General features: G+C 42.7%; 1 protein-coding gene across 1 annotated transcript; it reads right to left on the reverse strand.

The window, feature by feature from the left end:
- Nucleotides 1–329: 329 nt before the first annotated feature.
- On the reverse strand, nucleotides 330–21,067 carry LOC140716764 (pannexin-3-like). The gene is made up of 5 exons (XM_073029598.1): nucleotides 20,660–21,067; nucleotides 16,980–17,119; nucleotides 6,276–6,493; nucleotides 2,502–3,172; nucleotides 330–779 (listed from the first exon to the last, which is right to left on the reverse strand). Exons 1-5 carry the CDS (start codon nucleotides 20,838–20,840, stop codon nucleotides 712–714), a joined length of 1,278 nt encoding a protein of 425 aa, XP_072885699.1. The 5' UTR covers nucleotides 20,841–21,067; the 3' UTR covers nucleotides 330–711.
- Between the last annotated feature and the right edge of the window lie 1,090 nt (nucleotides 21,068–22,157).

Raw genomic sequence — 22,157 nt, forward strand, 5'->3', positions numbered from 1 at the left:
GATCTTGCAACTTATTGTTTACCTGTACTGCATTTTCTCTGAGCTGTTACTCTGTTATTGTTTTACCTCAATGCAATATGTAAAGATTTGATCTGTGCAAGACAGGCTTTTCATTGTATCTCAGTACACGTGACAATAAGCCAATTCCATTTCCAGCATTTCAGCACACTTCACATCATTGTCCATGTAATATGCACATTCATCCCATGTTTAGACAATTCATGCCAGTGGTGCAGGAAGCATATAAACTAATTTGCATATTCTCATAACCAGCAGTATGATAAAGAGCAGATAATCTCATGTTGACTGAAGGATAGCTTGCTCACTGAGATAGTGATCCTGTTTTATTTCTAAGAATACAATGGGATATTTTACATTTACTAAACCAGCGAGAGGGGTAATACATAACAGGCAAATCTACACATCAGGCCATGATGTAGTAACAAAATACACGCTACTGATGTACACCGCCCAATGCTAGGCTCAGGTAGTATCCTTACCTGGCATAACAGGTGTTGTACTGGCCACTCCCCTGCAAGTACCAGGAATAAACACATGTCAACAAGTAATGTATCTTGCATTTTGTTTCCATCTGAATAATTCTTCAAACATATTATGTGAACTAGCTTTAATAGTTTTATTACAAATCCATATATGAGAACTAATGTGACAGATTGTTGTATCCAGTCAGTAGTTGTTGCTATCGTTCTCTCAGCAGCTTGAAGAGCTCTGAAGTCCACTGCAGGTCCAATCTGATGCTTCTCTTGTCCGAAAGTAACCTGAATGATAATGAGAGACATTAGGGTTAGAAAAAAAACTCTATAAATAACGAGCATAATCTGATGCCTCTTTCAAGATGTATGCCAGCTCTTTCAAAGTGATTCAGGCATACAGCTGCTTTCTAACTGTGTACATACATTAAAGACAGGGGAGGGAAGCAGGAGGGTAGTACATTGGCTAATATCCATGTGCAGTTCAGATGGGAAGCGTTTGGTTTAGTTCCATGTAGGGTGAAGTAATCCAAAAAAACCCACAAATGCTGAAAATCTAACATAAAAACAGAAGCTTCTAAAATAGGTCAGGCTATGGAGTGAAAAACAGAATTAATGTGTTGGCGAGGAGCCATCGTTCAAGAAAGGAAGAAATGTTAAGTAGGAGACTGTGAACCAGTTATCCCAGTACCTGTCACCAGGAACCCATTATGACAGAGGGAATAGAAGGGCATTAAGATAATCATGTGACAATCAAAGTTTTAATACAGGGAAAAGGCCCAAAATGTTGACTGTTCATTTATTTCCATGCTGCCTGAGCTGCCAAGTTCCTCCAGCATTTTGTGTGTTGCTTTCTAACATTTTGTATTTCTGATGAAAGGTTCAACCCAAAAGGTCAACTCTTGTTTCTCTTGCCAAGGTTCCAAAGGGGTGTAGTTACTGGCATTGAAAATAGCCCAAAAGGCTTCTGGAATGCTGGAGCACAAGGGTGTAGGAACCGACCTGTATCTACACAAAGCCACTGGTTAGGACACGCCACAAACAGTTCTGGCCCCACCTTGGAGAGACCACGGTGTTGATTTAGCAGACTAGTTCTTGAACTCTAAACAATGAATTAGAAGGAGACATTTTGAAGTGTAGGGTTGTACACTTCAGAGATTAAAAGATGACTTAATTGAAGGCTTTAAGGGGAAATGATCAGTTAGAAAGAAGCTATTTGCGCTAATTGTGGATTGCAAGTCAAAGCCTACAATTTAATTCCAGAACATTCAGAAGAGAAGTCAGAAAACATTTATACACACAAAGAATCACTTGACTGGACTCCAGTTACAGCAGTCCAGCAAGATTTGCAAGATCAAATAAATTCAGGTCAGTGGGGACTGTGGCAGAGCCATCCACTGAAGCCCAGCCCTTTACAAGCTAGAGGTAAAGACAGGAGTTTCCATTGAATGGCACAACTAGGAGGGGCTAAATGATTTAATTTAAAATTCCTGAAATCTTACACTTGTAACATGGAACTGAGCTAAGACTAAGGCTTGTCATTTGAAGAGTGTTTGAGGGCTCTGAGCCTCTACTTACTGGAATTCAGAAGAATGAAGGGTGACCTCTTTGAAACCTATGAGATGTTAAAAGGCCTTGATAGAGTGGATGTGGAGAGAACGTCCTTTTAGAACAGAGATGAGGGGTTCTTCTTTAGCCAGAACCAGGTCTTTTGGTATATTTAAAGCAGAGGTTAATAGATTCTTGATTAGTCAGGGCATGAAAAAATACGGGGAAAAGGCAGGAGATTGGGGCTGAGAGGGAAAATGGATCAGCCATGATGAAACGGCAGAGTGGACTGGATGGGCCAAATGGCCTAATTCTGCTCCTATATCTTATGGTCTACGCTCTTATGGACTAATTTTATTGGCAGATCAATAATCCACGTACCATAGACTGAGTATGCTAGGTTTGTTCTGGGTGTAGGATTTTCATTTGAAATATTCCAGTTAACATTTGTCTGTCACTTACCCTGAGTATCCAAGTACTTTCGTTGCTGCAGTCCAGGGGGCCCATTTCCACCACCAGCATTAGTACAGCCGCCACCTTCATAGGTTTCTAGTCCCACAAGGAATGTCATCATATCAACCAGCGTATGGCCCTTCCTTCCTGCACTCACATCCTTCACAATACACAGGACTGAAAGGCGACTGAACGACTCAAGCTGATTAATGTTTGCGCGCAGGAAGTGGAGAACGATGTTGAGATCATTCAGCGCACAGCCCAGCATCTTCTTACTGACCAGGTCGAATGCAGGAAGCATCTGATATACAGTCAGAAATTGTTTATCCCAGCAACAAAGCTTCAGGAGATTGTGAATGATCATGGGGACTAAGAGCACATAAACAGTCCCATTAACCACACTAATCATCTTGAAGATGGTCAATGAGGTTAGCTTACACTGAATCACATCAGGAACATTGGGATCATTGGTCAGGAGTCCTGATTTAATGGAGCAACTGAATTGATCCAGGAAAAATGCAGGCAAATGGCAATAGATGAGGTAGAGGCACGCAGCAGCAATGAACACCAGCAGAAGGGACTGTCTCATGTAGTACATGCAAATATAGTAATACGAGCGATTCTTGCAGGCAAGGTAACGCTGTAGGAGTGGAAACTCAAGTAACTTCTCCCTTCGAGCCCTTTGAACACAAATTAAACTGAGTGAGTCACTATTCTCACTAAACAACAGGGTAATCTTTGAAGTTTTTATTTTGCTTTGTTAGCATTGGAGTAGCTCAGCACTAATACACTTCAAAATTCCTCTTGGCTGGGATCAGAGTGGAGGAGCAGGTAGCAAGTGAGAAATAACCTTTTGCAGTCGGGTGATTTGCTCATTGGTTTCAGCCTCACACCTGCCTGAGTGGATGCAGTTTAGATCTCTCTGACATAATTCCACCTCAGCTGGTTAGAAACCTCATTCACAAGACAATGTTTGGAGTTTGTGAGATTGTTGTTGGAAGGAGAGAAGTCTCCTTACTGTCACAGAGTATACAACACAGAAGCAGGCCTCTCGGCCCACAATGTCCATGCCGACTATCAAGAACCCAACTCTACTATTCCCCTTTGAAAGCACTTGGTCTGTAGCTTTCTACACCTTCCCAATGCAAGGTGTCCATCATTTCTTCCTTACTCCTCTCACAATCTTGTTTTCTGCTCCAGATCCCATCATCTGCAGTCCTTGTGTTTCTGTCTTAATAACCAGATTGCCTGAGGATTAAGTTGGATAGGAAATAAGATGCTAGAGGAACTCAGTGAGTCAAGCAGCATCTGTGGAGGGGAATTCACAGTTGGTGTTTCAGGTTCTGTCCAGATGAAGGATCTTGACCTAGAATGTTGACTGGCCATTTTCTATCACTATTTCGAGATCCTACCACCAGACTCTTCTTTATCTCCCCCACCCCCAACTCTCTGCTTTCCACAGGGATCGCTCCTTCCTTGTCCACTTGTCCCTCCTCACTAATCTCCCTCCCAGCAGTTCTCCCTGCAAGCAGCCAAAGTGCTACCCCTGCCCATTCACCTCCTCCCTCACCTCCGTTCAGGGCCCCAAACAGTCCTTCCAGGTGAGGCAACACTTCACCTGTGAATCCGTTGGGGCCATCCATTGTATTTGGTGTTCCCGATGTGGCCTCCTCTACATTGGTGAGACCCGACGTAAATTGGGGGAACAATTTGTCAAGCATTTCTACTCCATGCACCAAGAGCAGGATTTCCCAGTGGGCAACCATTTTAATTCCTATCCCCATTCCCATTCCGACATGTTGGTCCACGGTCTCCTCTTCTGCCACAATGAGGCCGCTGTCAGAGTGCAGGAGCAACACCTCATATTCCGTCTGGGTAGCCTCCAACCTGATGCCATGAACATTGATTTCTCTAACTTCCAGTAAACTTTTTTTCTTTTCCCTTCCCCCTTCCTTCTTCTTCTGTTCCCCATTCTGGCCTCTTACCACTTCTGCTACCCGCCTATCACCTCCCCTGGTGCCCCTCCTTCTTCCCTTTCTCTCTTGATGCACCCTCCTCTCCTCTCCTCTCCTATCATATTCCTTCTTCTCCAGCCCTTTACTTGTGACACCAGGGAACCATGTACTCGTACTCCAAAGTACCTCTGTTCTACAACACTCCCCAGAGCCCTAATGTTCACTGTGCAAGTCCTATCCTGAATTGCCTTCAGGGTTTTCTAAATGATTGTTACTAGCTTTTGGTAAGTTGATAAATTGATTTATTATTGTCACATGTACTGAGGCACAGTGAAAAACTTTGGCATTGAAACAAATTGATTAGGGCCATTTCATTACAACAGTGCATTGAGGTAGTATAAGGGAAAACAGTAATAGAATGCAGAATAAAATGTTGCAGTTATTGAGATAGCGCAGTACAGGTAGACAATAAAGTGCAAGGTCTTCACAAGGTAGATTGTGAGGTCAAGAGTCCATTTTATTGTACTAGGGGACCATTCAGTAGTCTTGTAACACCAGAGGATAGAAGCACTCCTTGAGCCTCGTGTTACACGCTTTAAGGCTTTTGTATCTTTTGCCCAATGAGGAAAAGAGAAAATATCCAGGGTGAGAGGGGCCTTTCATTATGCTGGCTGTCTTACCAAGGTAGTGATAAGTGTAGATAGAGTCCATGGTTTTTATGATGTGCTGGGCTGTGTCCACAACTCTCTGCAGTTTGTTGCAGTCACATGCAGAGCAATTGCTATACCAAGCCATTATGCATCCAGATAGGATATTTTCTGTGGTGCATCAATAAAAATTGGTGCGGGTCAAAGGGGACATTCCATATTTCTTTAGCCTCCTGAGGGAGTAGAGGCATTAGTGAGCTTTCTTGGCTGTGACATCTATGTGGTTGGACCAGGACAGGCTATGGTAAAAGTGTACAAGTCACAACTGTCTAAATGCTATGTAAAATATACAGGAAGTGGCAACATTTATGGAAGATTTGATAACAGTAGAAACAAACTATGTTCTGTGGCTCTAAACCTAGATGGTATTTACACTAGTTTACTACACAAAGTGGTGTAGATACCATCTAGGTTCAGAGTCATAGTGCAACATAACACTCGGTTGGAATGAAAATGAAATCTCAAGCCAGTTCATACCCCCAAATCAGATTTGAACAAGTTTAGTGTTTCCCTCAAGTCTAATACATTATGTACCAATTGTTATAGTTTAAAGGCTGCCAACTTGTACTCTATAAAAGCCCACCAGCACCAAAGTCATAGTAAACAAATACTCTTCTTTATAAAGCAATACTGGATGAGGATGTGATATTAGACTCTACACTGTATATTACTCCTCTGCTTAATAAGCTGCAGGAGTAGAGATTATGAGGGATATTATGGTCAGGGTCTAGACTGTCTCACTGAGCCATCCCAGACTGCCATTAATTTCTCCTTTAATCTATTAGTGTCATCGAGTCATAGAAAAGTACAGCACAGAAACGGGCCCTTCGGCCCATCTAGTCCATGCTGAAACCATTCTCCCCACAATCCTATCAACTCACCGCAGATCCCTGCACACAGCTATACACCATGTGTAGCTCACAGCTCCCAACCTGCAGGACTTTGGGAAGTGGCAAGGAAGCCAGTGTTCCCAGGAAAGCTCATGCAGTTATTGAGAAAACATCCAAGCTCTACAGGGACAGCATCTCTGGAGCTGTGAAGATACACCACACACACCCACCATCCACATCTCAGTGCATGGACCATTCATTCAACAGCTAATGGAGATTTAAATTTTCTACCTGTCCAGTTCCTCTTGGATCAGACTCTTGGCATTGGGGTTGTTCTCGTATTTCTTCAGAATCAGCTGAACCACTTTAATTGACCGATTGTAAGCTTTATCCAACTCGTCAATAATAAAAAGAAGGTCTGCCGTCAGAATTGGAGTAACAAACACTTTCCAGATTAAAGCAGGGAGGTACATGGTCATACCAATCGCCAGCAGGGAATATGGAAACACCTGTAAAAGTGAAAGATCCCCAGTTAGACCCAACCTCAGTGGTAAATATGGGATCACCTCTAATAAGAGAATCTCAGTTACACTGACTGCTGATAGAGTAGATGGACACATGCAATAAAAGCACCTGGAAGTGTGCACAGGAACACCCAGTGCAGCAGGCAACTGCAGTCATGTCTGTTCTCACCGGAGAATATGGAGACAGCAGTAATAGTGATAAAACTCCTACAGAGGAAAATATTCTGTCTGTGGTCCGTGCTGGCTGCCAGCAGAGTAACCCCACCCCCTTCAGCATTCCCTCATAGGCCCATGAACTCATTTGCCACTTACTACAGGAGCTAATTAACCCAGCAGCAGGAACATCCGATGAGCCCATGTGGTGATGAAGAAAACGTGCAACATGCAAATTCCTACAGACACAACAAACTCATGTCTCTGGACCAATCAGCCAGCACCATGCTGCCCTTTACACTGCTCATCCCCAGGGAACATTGTACACAGAGAAGTACAGCACAGGTACATGCCCTTCGGCTCACCATGTCTGTACTGAACATGGCACTCAATTAAACTAAGTCTCTCCTTTCTGTACATGATCCATATCCCTCCATTCCTGGAGTACTTATTTGTCCATCGAATAGTCTCTTAAACAGCACTATCATATCCGTTCTCATCACTTCCCCTGGCAGCCTGTTCCAGGCACCCACCACTCACATTTACCCCACGCATCTCCTTTCAATGTTATCCCTCTCACTAAGTACATGTTCTCTAGTATTTGACACTTAACGCCTGGGAACAAATATTGGTTTTAACCCTATCTATGCCTCTCATGATCTTATAAACTCCAATCACATCCTGTGTCTGCCTCTGACCTTCCAGAGATAACAACTCAAAATTGTCCAACCTCATGGTAAGGTTCTTACGCACCTTCTCCAAAGCCTCACACCCTCCCTGCAATGGAGCCACCAAAACTGCACACAATACTCCAAGTGCAGTCTAACCAAAGTTTTATGTAGCCGCAACATAGTTTCCTGACTCTAATACTCAATGAAGGCAAGCATGCCACATGCCTGTCAACTTTACCACCCTATCAACTTGTTTGGCTGCTTTCAGTAAGCTATGAACTTGGACGCCAAGACCCTTCTATAATACTGTTGAGCATCCTGCCATTAAATGTATGCTTTCCCCTTACGTTAGACCTCCCAAAGCACAACACTTCATACTTGATTAAACTCTATCTGCCACTTCTCCACCCAACTTTCTGCATGCCACACATCATTAGGAGATGTTGGATTTTACATATTGGGAGAGAGATTTCAAAAAAAGGTGAGTGGAGGGCAGTCAGGACATTCTGTGAACCACACATCACTAGAAGACATTGTATGTGCATAATTAAGCACTTAGCAAGGGCCAATATATTAAAGAAGTTAGGTACAAGCAAAGCGGCTATTGTGTGAGTGGGCCAGTGTTAGAGTGGGGACTTGAAGTTCTGGCTCAATGTAGAAGATTGAGAGGAAATATGATAGATGTATACAAAATTATGAGTACAGATAGGATACAGGCTTTTTCCACTGAGGTTAAGTGGGACTACAACTAGAGGTCATGGGTTAAGGGTGAAAGGTGAAATGTTTAAGGGGAACATGAGGGGAAAGTTCTTCCCTCAGAGGGTCGTGAGAGTGTGGAACAAGTGGTGCATGTGAGCTCTATTTCAATGTTGAAGAGAAGTTTTGATAGGTACATGGATGGTAGGGGTATGGTGGGCTATGGTCCTGGTGCAGGTCGATGGGAGTAAGCAGTTTAAATGGTTAAAAGGCCTGTTTCTGTGCTGTACTTTTCTATGACTCTAAAATGCTTCAGTGAGGAGAAACAGAGACTCCAGGTAGATTTTTCTTTCCTATTGCACAGTTAGAGCAGTTGGGACGCCAGGCATGATATTGAAATGCTCCTCTTGCAGGATTCGGGAAGGGAGGAAAACCTGTATCCCTGACAACTACACCTCCAAGAAGTACATCCAGCTGCAGCTTCTAACACACTGTGTTAAGGAATTGGAGCTGGAGCTGGATGAACACCGGATCATTCGGTAGGACAAACCTGGCCAGGTGATTGACCTTTCAGTGGATGAACAGTTAGGGAACAGTGACCTCAACTCCTTATCTTTAAAGCAAGCTATAGATAAGGATAGGTATGGTCCTTCTGGAAGAGTTTTAAACTGGAGTAGGGCGCATTATGAGGGCATTAGGCGGGAACTAAGAAGTCCAGTCCATATCAGACATGTGGAGGGTGTTTAAAGATCAATTGCACAGAGTACAGGAAAGGTGTGTTCCTGTTAGAAGGAAGAACAGGGATGAAAAGATAAGAGAACCTTGGATATCCAGAGAGGTGATAAATTTTGGCAAGATAAAGGAAAAGTATGTAAGGCTTTGGAAGTCAGGATCAAATGTAGCACATGAGGAGTATAAAAGTAGCCAGACAAAAACTAAAGAAGGGAATTAGGAAAGTCAGGAGAGCCAATGAAAAGTCCTTGGCAAGTAGGATTAAGGTGAATCGCAAGGCATTCCACACATATCTCAAGAGCAAGAGGATAACTAGGGAGAGGGTGGGACCACTCAGGGATAAAAGGGGAACATTTGCTTGGGCATGGAGAGTGGGAGTGACGTCCTTATTGAGTATTTTACTTCAGTATTTACCAAGGAAAGGGACATGGAGGAGCAGGAGATCAGTGCTGAGTGCATAAATATGTTAGGGGATATAGAGGTCAAGGAGGAGGAAATACTGGTCCTCCTAATGAGTAGTAAGATGGATAAGTCCCCATGGCCTGATAGGATTTTCCTCAGGTTATTGAGGGAGGCAAGAGACGAGATTGCTGTCCATTTCTGGTCACCTACCTATAGGGAAGATATCACTAAGATTAAAAGAGTGCAGAGAAAATTTACAAGGATGCTGGCAAGACTTGAGTACCTGAGTTATAGGGAAAGGTTGAATAGTTTAGGACTTTAATTCCTAGAGCATAGAGAAAAAAGGGGGATTTTATATAGAGATATACAAGATTATGAGAGGTAAGTGTAAGCAGGCTTTTTCCACTGAGGCTGGGTGAGACGAGAACTAGAGGTCATGGGTTAAAGGTGAAAGAAGAACATGAGGGGGAACTTCTTCCCTCAGAAGGTGGTGAGAGTGGATGTGGGTTCAATTTCAACATTTAAGAGAAAGTTGGAGGCACAGGGAGTGTTGTAGTGCAGGGAGTCTGCAGGAGGAATTGGAGCGGCAAAGAAGTGGCAGATGGAATATAGTTTAGGAATGTGTAGGGTCATGCACTTTGGAAGGAAGAATAAAGGTGTAAAGTATTTTCTAAATGGGAAGGGTATTCAGAATTCAAGGGTGGAAAGAGACTTGGGCATCCTCACGAAGAATTCCCTCAAAGGTAACTTGCAGTAGGTAATAAATGTTAGCAATGTTAGCATTCATTTCAAGAGGGCCAGAATACAGAAGCAAGGACGTGATGCTGAGGCTTTATCAGGCAATGGACAGACTGCACTTGGAGTATTGTGAGCAGTTTTGGGCTCCTTATCCAAGAAAAGACATGCTGGCACTGGAGAGGTTCCCGAGAATGATCCAGAAATGAAGGGCTTAATCTATGAGGAGTGTTTGATGGCTTTATGCCTGTATTCACTGGGGTTCAGAAGAAAAAGGGGGATCCTATTCGAACCTACCAAATACTGAAATACTGAGAGAGAATGCTTCCTATAGTGTGAGAGTCTATGATCTGAGGGCACATCCTTTAGAACAGAGATGAGGTGGGATTTCTTCAGCCAGGAGGAATTGAATCTGTGGAATTCATTGCCACAGAGTCAGTGGAGGCCAAGTCATTGGGTGTGTTTAAGGCAGAAAGTGTTCAGTTCATGATTGCTAATCAGTAGATGTATGCACACAGCTTACACCCTGAGTTTGTCAGTGACAGCCAGGAAAGACTGGGTGACAACCACGAAAAGAGTGGTGATGACTGGAGAGTCAGTGACAGCTCGGAGAGGGCAGAACGGGCTGGCAACCCGATCTGTGTCCTCTAAGAGGAGGATCCCCACAAGAGCTACTATGATTCTAAGGGAAAGATACTCCCGGGTGTGCCCGAGAGGGGGGGGAGGATGAGCACCCCAGTTAGACAGACACGACGGCAACAGACCCAGGCAATGGACAAATGACTATGAGCAAGCAGTGTGCATGTGGCAAAATCTGCAAGAACGATCGCGGCTTGAAGAACCACCAAGCAAGGATGAAGTGTCTGGCGGGAGCAGGAGCAGCACAACGCGCAGGTGTCCAACCTGGTGAGACGAAGGTGGTGCCAGGCCCGGAGTCACCCCATAGTGCCCGGAACCTCCAAGTGCTGCAAACTGATCCCTCTAACATCAAATCTAACAGGAGGCAGATCAAATAGCCTGCAGCTAACATGCCACCGATGCGGCAGAGAGGGCCTGTGGCTCAAGAGAGGGGAGCCATGGAGTCATGTGTAGCTAGCCATCTGGACACAAGCTGGGGTCTGATCAGCCCCAGCTGGGTCACCTGGAGGAGGGTGTATGATGTTGAAAGACCCGAAACACCTGATGATTCCAGGAACATCACTGATGATGTGTCCAGAAGCATCAGTAGATGTATGTACACAGCAGGGGTTTAAACATTATGGGGAGGAGGAGGAATAATGGGTTTGGAAAAAAATCAGCTAATATTGCATGGGGGAGCAGACTGAGAAGACTTGATGAGTAGACTAATTACCTTTTTTCAGTTCCTATATTTTATGGTCTAACTCCATCAATCTTTGTATCATCTGCATTTGTATTAATCTATTCATTAACATTATCTTCTTACTCCAACTGAAACATACAATCAATGGCCACTTTATTAGGTACACCTGTACATTTGCTCGTTAATGAAAATATCTGATCAGCCAATCATGCGACAGCAACTCAATGCATAAAAGCATGCAGACAGACTGGTTCAAGCTGACAAGAAGGCAACAATAACTCAAATGTTACAACAGTGGTGTGCAGAAGAGCTTGAAGTGGATGGCTAGAGCAACAGAAGACCATGAACAGGCAGAATACACTCAGTGGCCACTATATTAGACACCTTCTATAGTGGCAACTGAGCTTATATATCTCACAAATAACAGAGACCCAAACACTGATCCCTGCAGAACACCACTAATCACAGACCCCAGCCAGAATAACACCCTTTCACCACTAACATCCGTCTCCTCTGGGCAAACCAATTCTGAATCCAAACTGCCAAGTCATTGTGGATCTTAAAACTTTTGGATGAGCCTAACATGAGGGATTTTGTCAAATGCTTTATTAAAATTCATGTGGACAACAGCTACTGTCCTACACTCGTCAATCACTTTCATCACCACCTCAAAAAACTCAATCGTTTGTAAGAAATAAGCTACTCCACACAAAGCCAGGCTGATCATCCCTATTCCGAATGTGTATAATCCCTATCCCTAAGAATCCTCTCCAGTAGCTTCCCTACCACTTATGTGAGGCTCACTAGCCTATAATTCCTTAGATTATCTGTAATTTCCTTTTTGAACAAAGGAACAATTTAGGCTACTCTCCAGTCCTGTGGGACCTCACTCTATGCTAGAGAGAATACAAAGATCTTGGTATAAAGGCCCCAGCAATCTCATCTCTTGCCTCATTCAATCACCTGAGATATATCCACTGAAAGACCTAGCACCACCTCCTTCTTGATCTCAAAATGCCCTGGACATTGGCGTGCCCACACTGCTCTCATCATTCCCCATGTCCTCCTCCTTGGTGAATACCGACACAAAGTACTCACTTAGCACCTTGCCCACATCCTCTGACTCTAAGCAAATATTCCCTCCTTTATCCTTGTGTGGTCCCATCTTCTCACTTGTTATCCTCTTGTTTCTATTCAGTGGGACTAGGCAGAAGAATGGTTCTGCACAGCCAAGAAGGGCTAAAAGGCCTGTTTCTGTGCTGTAATGTTCTATGGTTTAATGTATTCGCTTTCATCCAACTTGTCAAGAACATTTCAAGGCCCCTTTTACCCTTCTTAAACCCTTGTTTGAGTCTTTTCCTGCTATCTCTATATTCCATAAGGGTCCTGTCCAACTTTAGCTTCCTAAACTTTGCATATGCTGCTTTTTTTCAGATTAAGTTCATAGCTCTCTCATCATCTGAGGATCAATTACCCTGTCATTCTTGTCCTTCCTCCTTACTGGAACATGCTGGTCCTCAGCAAATCACTAAACTACTTCCACATTTTAGGTGTGCTCTTGCCCAATAACAGCTGCTCCTAATTAACCCCTTCTGAATCCTGTCTAATGAGGCTGTAATTTGCCCTCTCCCAATTTTGCACGTCCCCACAAGGTTCATTATTCTTATTCTTATTCATAACTGTCTTAAAGCTGAAAGAACGGAGATCACTGGTCCGAAACTGCTTTCCCGTTGAAAGGGCAGTCACCTGGCCAGGCACATTTCCCAAAACATATGGTCCTTTCTCTTGTTGGACTATCCACGTGCTGTTTTGCTCTTGAAACAGTCACTTCTTGAATGCACTGAAGCAATTCTGTCTCAACTTAGCATCTCGAACTAAGGAAGTCCCAGTCAATATCAGGGAAATTAAAGTTGACAACCCCATTGCATTTACTTTCCATCAGCTCTCTACATATCAGCTCTGAGGAACAGAGGATCTATCAGAAAAATCCAAGCATGTCAGCAGAGCTAATTCCATTGAAGTCTAGTGAAGTCAGCTACCAAAGCTCAAATTTATTAAGGGGACATTACTAAAGATTACAAGGCTATCCATGTATTGTCCATCAATTTAAGTGTATGAATGATAAAATATCAATTGCATAAGCTAAAATATGATCCATTTGTTTTCAACAAGGAACAAATGTATGTAGTACTTAATGGGATACAAAATAAAAATTTTAACAAGTGAAAAAAGGCTTTATTCAGGGATACTCCAATTTCATTCCCTTTACAGTACTTCCCATGATATCCATTTTCATTTGGAACATTTGGAATCCTGCCTTGAAAATTTGAATTGCTCCCAAAGTTACAGCCTTTTGATGGAGAGATTAACACATCCACTATTCTTCCTGAGCAGAAATACTATCATGTACTCTGTCCAGCTTAATTATCTTCATGAGATCACATTTCAAGGAAATGAAATTATTCACAAGGAATAAATGCCACAAAATAGGAGAGTGAGTTTGTGGCATTTGGATAGTGACTGGTGAACTGACAGAAGGGGTCTGGGAACTGATTGTACCTGGAGGGAGATGGGATCAGAATGGTAACTATGGGGGTGAACACACAGAATTGGTTTATATAACTAAAGCATATTTAAAGTATTCACATAGGCGCTGGATATATTCAGTGGAGGAGCTCCTTGAGAGAAGTAGCTCTGGGACAGAAGCCGGTGCCAGTGGAGGAGTGAACTGAGGCCTGAGGCAGGGTACGGCCTAAAGGTGTTGTGGGAGAACTGTGGATGATGGCTATAATTATCCTGGGAGAACCACTGGAGAAGGCCTGGGAATGCTGTGAGAGAACTGTAAGAGTGGGTCAGAGAATGTTCTAGGAAAATCTCGAGATGTTCCTCCTGGGAACAGAACTAGGGTTGTTCCAGGAGGCCTGCAGTTCTTTTGGGAGAACAATGGGAGCAGGGTCAAGGTTGTTCCTGGGGACATGCAGACAGATACATGAACAGGAAAGGGGGATATTGGCTAAACAGACAGAAATTAGACCAGCTTGGATGGGCATCTTGTTCAGCATGGACCATTTAGGCAAAGGGCCTGTTTCCATGCTATATGACTACGACTCCACAAGATCTGTTGAAACAGCCAGGATTGTTCCAGAAGAACAGTGAGAGTGGACCTGACATTGGTTCAGTGCAATTGGACAGGGAGGGGATTTGTTGCTCTTTTCTGTCACCTGATTGAGGACATTTGGCTCAATTGTAACTTAGTAAAGGAAGGTTACAATTAAATTTGAAACTTAGACAAGGTTATTAAGCAAATTGGATTAAAAAAAAACTACTGGGTAATTCCTTAGATGACACATTTCAAAACTGAGAGGTTAAATTACAGGCGTGTGAGAAGATAGGGGTAATACAGTTGGAAGAAAGGTTTAATTAAAAAGTTACTCTGAATAGAGTATCTTGGATCATGTTGTACAGCAGAGATATGTTGCCTCCGATTCATGTGCTATGATGAACTGCAGGCCATAGATAGATCTGGAGGAGACACATGTCCAGAAGGTGCTTCCTGCTCAAGCTCAGAGCTTCAAACTCGATGAACAGACAAATGTTTCTACAACAGTGCTGACATACATTGGCACAGTATCTTCCTCATACCTTGGTAAGGGAGATGACAGAGGTGATACAGTGGTCTCTGTGGGGGCTCTGGTGGGATAAGAGAGAATAAATGTTCTGGCTTCCTGATTCCAAAGACTGGTAGGATAAATATCAATATTCTAGACACAGCTAAGAAGAAGAGTTAAGAAGAAAATTAAAATTTAAGACTCAAATGTAGATCACTTCCAGTGTGACAGGCCAAAGAATGCAGAACAACAAAAATCAAGCAGATTTATACAGATCTAGAATGATAATATAGGAGGGAGAGTTTCAGGTTCTTGAAGCATTAATACCAATTCTGGGTCAGTAAGGACATGTTCAACAGGACTGGAACCAACTGTATCCAACCAAATGGAAAATTGCACAAGTACATCCTGTTCAGAAAAACCAAGTCAAATCCGTTTGGCCAATTACCACCCAATCATTCTCCACTTAGTCATTAGCACAGAGAGGGTAAGTGCCACCAACATGTCTACCAAGTGGCATTTAGGTAGAACAGTTAGTGACTGATGCCCAGACTTGGTTTTGCCAGGACTTCTTGGTTCTAGGCTTCATCACAGCCTCGGTCCAAACATGAACCCAAGAGCTGAGTTCGAGAGACACTGAGGCAGTATCAGTGCTTGCCGTTGAATCCGAAGCTAGTGGGTATCAAAGAGAGACTCCAGCAATGGAGTCATCTCTCACAAATTCTGAGGTAGGAAATATACCCTGAATGGTAGATCTGTAGAGAGTATTGAGAACCAAGGTCTATGTCCAAAGGTGACAGCACAGTGTTGCAGATGGTGAAGAGAACTTATGGGATACTTGCCTTCCACAGCTGAGGCAAGGAGTATAAGACTAGGAGGTCTTGGCACAATCTTATAAAACATTAATTAGGCCATAGCTGGAATATTATATGCAGATCTGGTCACTACACCAACATGAAGATTAATGTACCCAGAGCAGATTTCCCAGGATGGAAGGAAATTAGGTACTAATTAGACTGGGTCTGTTTTCAGTGGGGCAGAGATGGGTGCCTGACGGAAACATTCAAATCTACATATGACAAGCTCAGATAGGGTAGATAGTAAAACCTTTTCCCCATGGCACAGATCTTTTCAATCTCTTCTTTGAAGAAGAAGAGCTTTAAGGGGAATCTGAGGAAGAATTTCTTTACCCACAAGGTGGTTACAATCGTGACACAATGACTTAAAAAGTGCTGGAGACGGGTTCTCATAACATTAAACAGGAGTTATCGACTGACTTTTTATCATGGATCTGCATATTCATGTAAAACACACACCACGTACAACAAACACATTATGTACAATGCACACTAAGTACACACACATCCAACATGCAGGATTTCCAAATGAGGCCATGTGGTTGGAGTCTAGGAACAAAAAGAGGGCTTGGGGTATATTACAGCTACCTAACAGCAGAAGACAAAGGAGTGATAAAAGTAAATTAGGACAGGATTAGTGTAAAAGATGGTATTTATGCTCTATGACTCTATGACCATTAACCAGCATTTTGTCTATGACCTTCTATGCCTCGGAGATTCAAGGGCTCATCTAAAACCTGCTTAAGTATTTGAGAATCCCTGCCTCTCTTGGTCAGCGTTTTCCAGACTCCAACTGCTTCTTCCATTTTGTGTCCTGGCTAAAGAGGTTTCCCATATCTTCACTGCCTTCCTGATCGGCCACCCGCAGGGCTCCCCAACCCCCACCCCTCCCTAAGGCCCTCCACAGCAGAGTTTACCAGGAAGCACTGCAGGAGGTTTAAGAGTATTTGAGAAATGGTTTTGAAATTGTGCAACCTCGCCGACTCCTGTGAATCTTGTTCCTGACTGCTCAAAGTGGAGGTGGCACATTCAGAATTGCACTGAGAATTTTGATTTCATTCAGGAGCCTCCCACCTGCCGTGCCACCAAGCATATCCCGCTCGACTTGTGGCAGAATTTGCATACAACTCCTTGACAACATTAATCATCCTCAATCCTGAGGCACTGCTAGAAACACCGGCTGATTGCTCACACACTTCCATTTTGTCACGTACCTTTTGGACAGTGGTTCCAGGTGAGTTCATAGAAACATAGAAAACCTACAGCACAATACAGGCCCTTTGGCCCACGACTTACCTTATGAATCCAGAGTGATGTCTGCATGTTGTTGTTGGGGTGGAGTTGATGGTGGAGCAGAGTCTCCCAACAGTATAAGTCTACATAAGCACCCTGCTTCAGCGAGAAGTTATTGGGTGGGAAACAGGTTATTTGTGATCCTGAAACACAGACAATGAAACTATGATTCTTTGGGTAGTGTCTTTCTACATCAGTCAGTAGAGACGTAACATGTTCCTCTCATCTGGTGTTGGAGTTAAGTCCCCGGGGACAGTGCAGACAATTTCCCATGTCACCATTGTACAAGTAAATCTCAGATGCAGCAAAGGATGCTAAACATTGGAGTATACAGGCCGGTAGACAGTGTTGATGCAATAAAATAGGTATAAAAGAGAATGGGATCATAATGGTGGATTGTTATTTTCTCTCAAAATGTGAAAGGGAAATGGGTGAAAAATTGGAAAGAACAGTAGGAAATTCTACTCAGCGTAACATACTCAACAGCAACCTTAAAATTCAAGCTATGCATCAATTTTAGATCCTTGGTCGGATCCTATCTAAAGTATTATATCTGGTCTGGGATACTGCTTCTGACAGCAGATGTATTTTTGTTAAGAAAGGAGGCTGTCTCATATTCATGGATAGTAGTCTAGAATTCTCCTCCCAAATGGAGTGTTAATGCAGAGATAAGGTTATTGGTTGATAGGAGTAAAGACAGGGAAATTGCGTAGAAGTCCAGCTCTTGTCAGATCCAGTTAAATACTGAACAGGTTTGAGACAGTGAAAACCCTTCATGTTGCATCAGAGAGGATCTTATATGACCTTCTTCATTATCTTAGGATGTGAAGAATGTAGGAGTCTTTTTGTACACCAAGTTCCCCCAAAAGTAGAAAGTGATGCTGTGTTTTGAAAAGGATGAAGGATTGTTTAAGGCAACTCCTTTGCTCTTCAAGTCTGTGCCATGCAATCTTACTTATCCCGTAGATGAGGGCAAAGTTAACTTCTCATGAAAAACAGCACTCCCTCACTCAGGTATTGGGCCAGATTCCTTAAATCAGTTCTTGAGAGAGGGTTTTGAACCCACAACCTTCAGATTCAAGGTGAAAATGCTATGAACTGACCCACAGAGGTCAGAGCCTGATGTAAAGCTGCAGATAGGTTGATACAGTGCCTCAAAAAAGTATTCAGCCCCCCACAACTATTTTCACATTTTAATGTCTCATTTTCTATATTTAAAATACATTGAAGTCGGATTTTTTGAGCTAATCTACAAAACATTGTGCATCATATCAAATAAAAATTCCAAAACCTGTCAACAATTTACTAAAAATTAAAAACCAAAATTGCGAGGCTGAAAAAATATTCATCCCCTTTGTAATTACTATGCTAACTTACCTCAGGTGCAATACTGTATATTACCTTACCGGCTCACCCAATTTGTTGATGTAGAAAATAGGCGGATCATCTGTTTTCAATGAATGCATAAGAATAAATACCCTCTCTCTCAGTAAAGTCCAACAGTATGGTATATTTTCAACAGACCAGACCAAAATGAACACCAAAGAACATTCAAGACAAGACGGGGAAACGATAATAGAGAAGCACAAATCTGGGGAAGGGTACAAGACTTCTCAAAGGCACTGAATGTACCTCGGAGCTCAGTGCAGACAATCGTGAAGTCACAGCTACATTGCCTAGGTCAGGCTGTCCCTCTAAACTTAGTCGCTGGAGAAGAATGACACTTATACTGTGATGACGTAAGCCACTCTGAGTGAGCTGCAGAAGTCAGTGGCTGCAACTGCAGATGAAGTTCATGGCTCCACAATCTCTAAGGCCTTGCACAAAAAGGGCATTTACGGAAAATTGGCAAGGAAGAAGCCCTGGCTAAAAACAAAACATACCCTTGCCCGTAAAAACTTTGCGAAGCATCACTTAGACCCAAAGCACACTGCCAGAGCAACCATGGAGTGGCTTCGAATGAAGAAAATTGATGTCCTTGAGTGGCCTGACCTTAACCTGATCGAACATCTCCAGCAGGACCTCAAGATTGCTGTCCATTTCCGCTTCGCAATTAACCTGGCACAGCTTGAGCAATTTTGCAAGGAGGAATGGGAATGCTCCATCATGTTGTACAAAGCTAATAGAGACTTATCCAAAAGACTACTGGCTGTAATAGCTGCGAGAAGTGGTTCAGCTAAGTATTGAGCAAATGGGGATGAATACTTTTGAACTGCTGACATTTTAATTTTTTAATTTTTGATTGTTCATGCTTTACAATTTTTGCTATTTTATGTGAAAAAGGAGCATGTGATTCACAAATAAAAATTCTCAGTTAAATTGATCCAGATCCCTGGTTATAATGCTCATTTATGTGAACAAAAGGTTGGGGGGGTGAATAATTTTACAACACTTTTACACATAAAATCTCAGTTAATTAATTGTATACACATTGACTGAGGCTACGTCCATACTACACCGGATAAATCTGTAACTGAAGCTTTTTCTCTTCGTTTTCGCCCTTCGTCCACACTAAAAAGGTGTTTTCATCCCCCCAAACCGGAGATTTTCAGAAACGCTCTCCAAAGTGTGTATTTTTGAAAACGCTGGATTGGCTGGATCAGTGTGGATGGGGTAACTGGAGAAATGTGAAAATGCTGTCAGATGGCAGCACGCTATTTCATTGTTTTCCTGAATGCAACCTAACAATTTCAGAACAGACGGCAACGAAACTGACACCAGAAGAGTTAGAAATGTACTCACCAAATACTTTGACGTATAACTTACTGAATAAATAAGTATACTCACTTTGTCATGTTTTCTGTCCTTGCTCGTATGAAGGTGGTTTACCTATTTATGCAAGTACTTCTCGGACAATAGATGTGTAACAGCCTAATGTAACATTGTATGGAAATACAAGATAACACTGATGCAGACATGTTTTATACATTTAACAAGGTGCTTTATTAATGCAACAGAGATAGTCAGTTTTTCAATGTTCGTCGTTAGCCGTGAACTCCGTCGGTTGTCTCCATATTTGATTTTTTTTACTTTTAAGTCCTCCTGTGCGAAAGCCAACAGCTGTCCGTCGTTTTAAGTTTTTCTAGTCTGTAACTACACAAACGCGCACTTTCACGGCGAGATTCGACACCAAACATGTCGCTTGTTTTCGGTAGATGTGTCCTGCGCACGCGCAGGAGGAGAAGATTCGCCGAAATCTCCGTTTCAATGTGGACAGAGATATTTTTATAAATGCATAGTGTGGACGCCTATTGTTTTTACTTGAAATCGGCGTTTTCAAAATTATCCAGTCTAGTGTGGACATAGCCTCAGTAGTTATAAATAAGAACCAATAAACAGCTTAAGTCGATTAAATTACCTTTCCCAGTCTGAAATTCCTTTTTATTGCTCTATTAATTATTTAATTTTAAATAACCATCAAAACTTATTAACTGATAATGAAGTTTTGATTAAGTGCTAAGCGCTTAGCATACATCCAGAATTCACCAAAACATAAACAATTAATATGCATTTAGCTCTTTAGCAAGCATTAGCAGTACATTAAATTATAAAATTAAGTATTTGATAAGCATTATACACCATGTTTTTGTCATAAGTCATAAATTAACCATCAATTATGTTAATCTGTTAAAATTTAATTGATCACCCGTCATACAGTGAAAACCAAGTACACTAAGACTCACGAAGGGAGATTTCCTTTGCCAGTGCAGCCGAGACCAGAAGAAGAGGAAGTCCCACGGAGATAAATTTAATCAACCGGTCAGTAGGCAGCTCTAAGCGCAAGCTTTTTGCTCTTGAATCTTTTGGTTCCCGGATGAGGGAATCAGATAAGATAAATTCAGTTGCGATACCAGCAATGGACATTCTGCTGAGAACGATGGGCTCAGCACAACTTAAATCTGAAATGTCTCAGATAAAAAGGCACACATTTAATCCGTTCCGCTTAAAAAAGAACTAGAAAATCTGATGCCCAGTATTCAGGGGAGGAAAATGGTATCAAAATGTTGGAACTGACTATCCTTGAGATTATATAGGAACAGGGGATGGACCACAACTAATTAAAAGTCATGATGCCAAGAAACAGAGACTATTATTTGTTGGAACCAAGTACAGAAGGGGACACCAGTGCCACATTCCTTCCTACTCAAAAACTATGCAGTCTTGACCAGACCAGCCCAAGCCTAAACACAGGGTGTCAATGTCAAATTAGAGGGTTTACTACAAGACCACTGAGACAATCTGGAGCAGTGCAACTATTTATGGAGTAACTCAGTATCCAGTACACACACATACTCTGGGATAAATGCACTTTTCACTAAACTGAACCAGATTGTTCTACCCATTGGCTACACACATCGCCACATCAAAAGAACATGATGGTTTTGCAGAACTGAAAGCAGCTTGGGTTCACTGAGCACTTTGGAATGGAAAACCGAGCCCAAAACATGCTGAAAATCCAAACACAATAAAGTGCTGACAGCACTCATCAGGAGAGAACAGAGAGGTAGTGCTCCTAAACCTTTTAGAGTGTGTCCATTGGAACTGGATCCTGGAAGTCTGGCATCCTGACAGTGACTGAGCCTCTAGATTTAGATCCCATTCTCCCCACATTTTCACCAATTCGACCATTCACCTGCACACTAGGGACAATTTACAGTAGCCAATTAACTTAACAATTGGCATGCCTTTAGGAAACTGGAGGATCCAGAGGAAACCCACAGGAGGAACGTGCAAAGTCCACACTGTGCCAGAGGTCAAGATCAAGCCAAAGTTTGTTGGCTCTGTGAGGGAGTAACTCTGCTAATTACAGGATTGTGTCACACTTACTATATTAGCAAACTACTTCACCATACCCGGTCCCTTCTTGTAGACCACAATGGAACGTGCAGCAGTGCAAAGACACACTCTGTGGAACAACTTTTTCCTGATACCCTGAGGCATGGTGTCAACCTGAAACATTGCTAATTCCTTCAGGGGTCAGTGCTCAACACTGCAAGTCCAGCCATTTTATCATCCAGCTGCAACGTGATTTATACTCAGTGCCTTGACTGGCGAAGGCAGGCATGCCATATACCTTGTTTACCCCCACCCCACCCCCAAGTTCCTCAATATTTCCAGCACCTGCAGTTGCCTGTATCTCAGTCTGTCTTCACATGATTTTTCACCTGTGATCTCAATCGT

The sequence above is a fragment of the Hemitrygon akajei genome, chromosome 26, assembly GCF_048418815.1.
Source record: "Hemitrygon akajei chromosome 26, sHemAka1.3, whole genome shotgun sequence".
Classification (NCBI taxonomy): Eukaryota; Metazoa; Chordata; class Chondrichthyes; order Myliobatiformes; family Dasyatidae; genus Hemitrygon; species Hemitrygon akajei.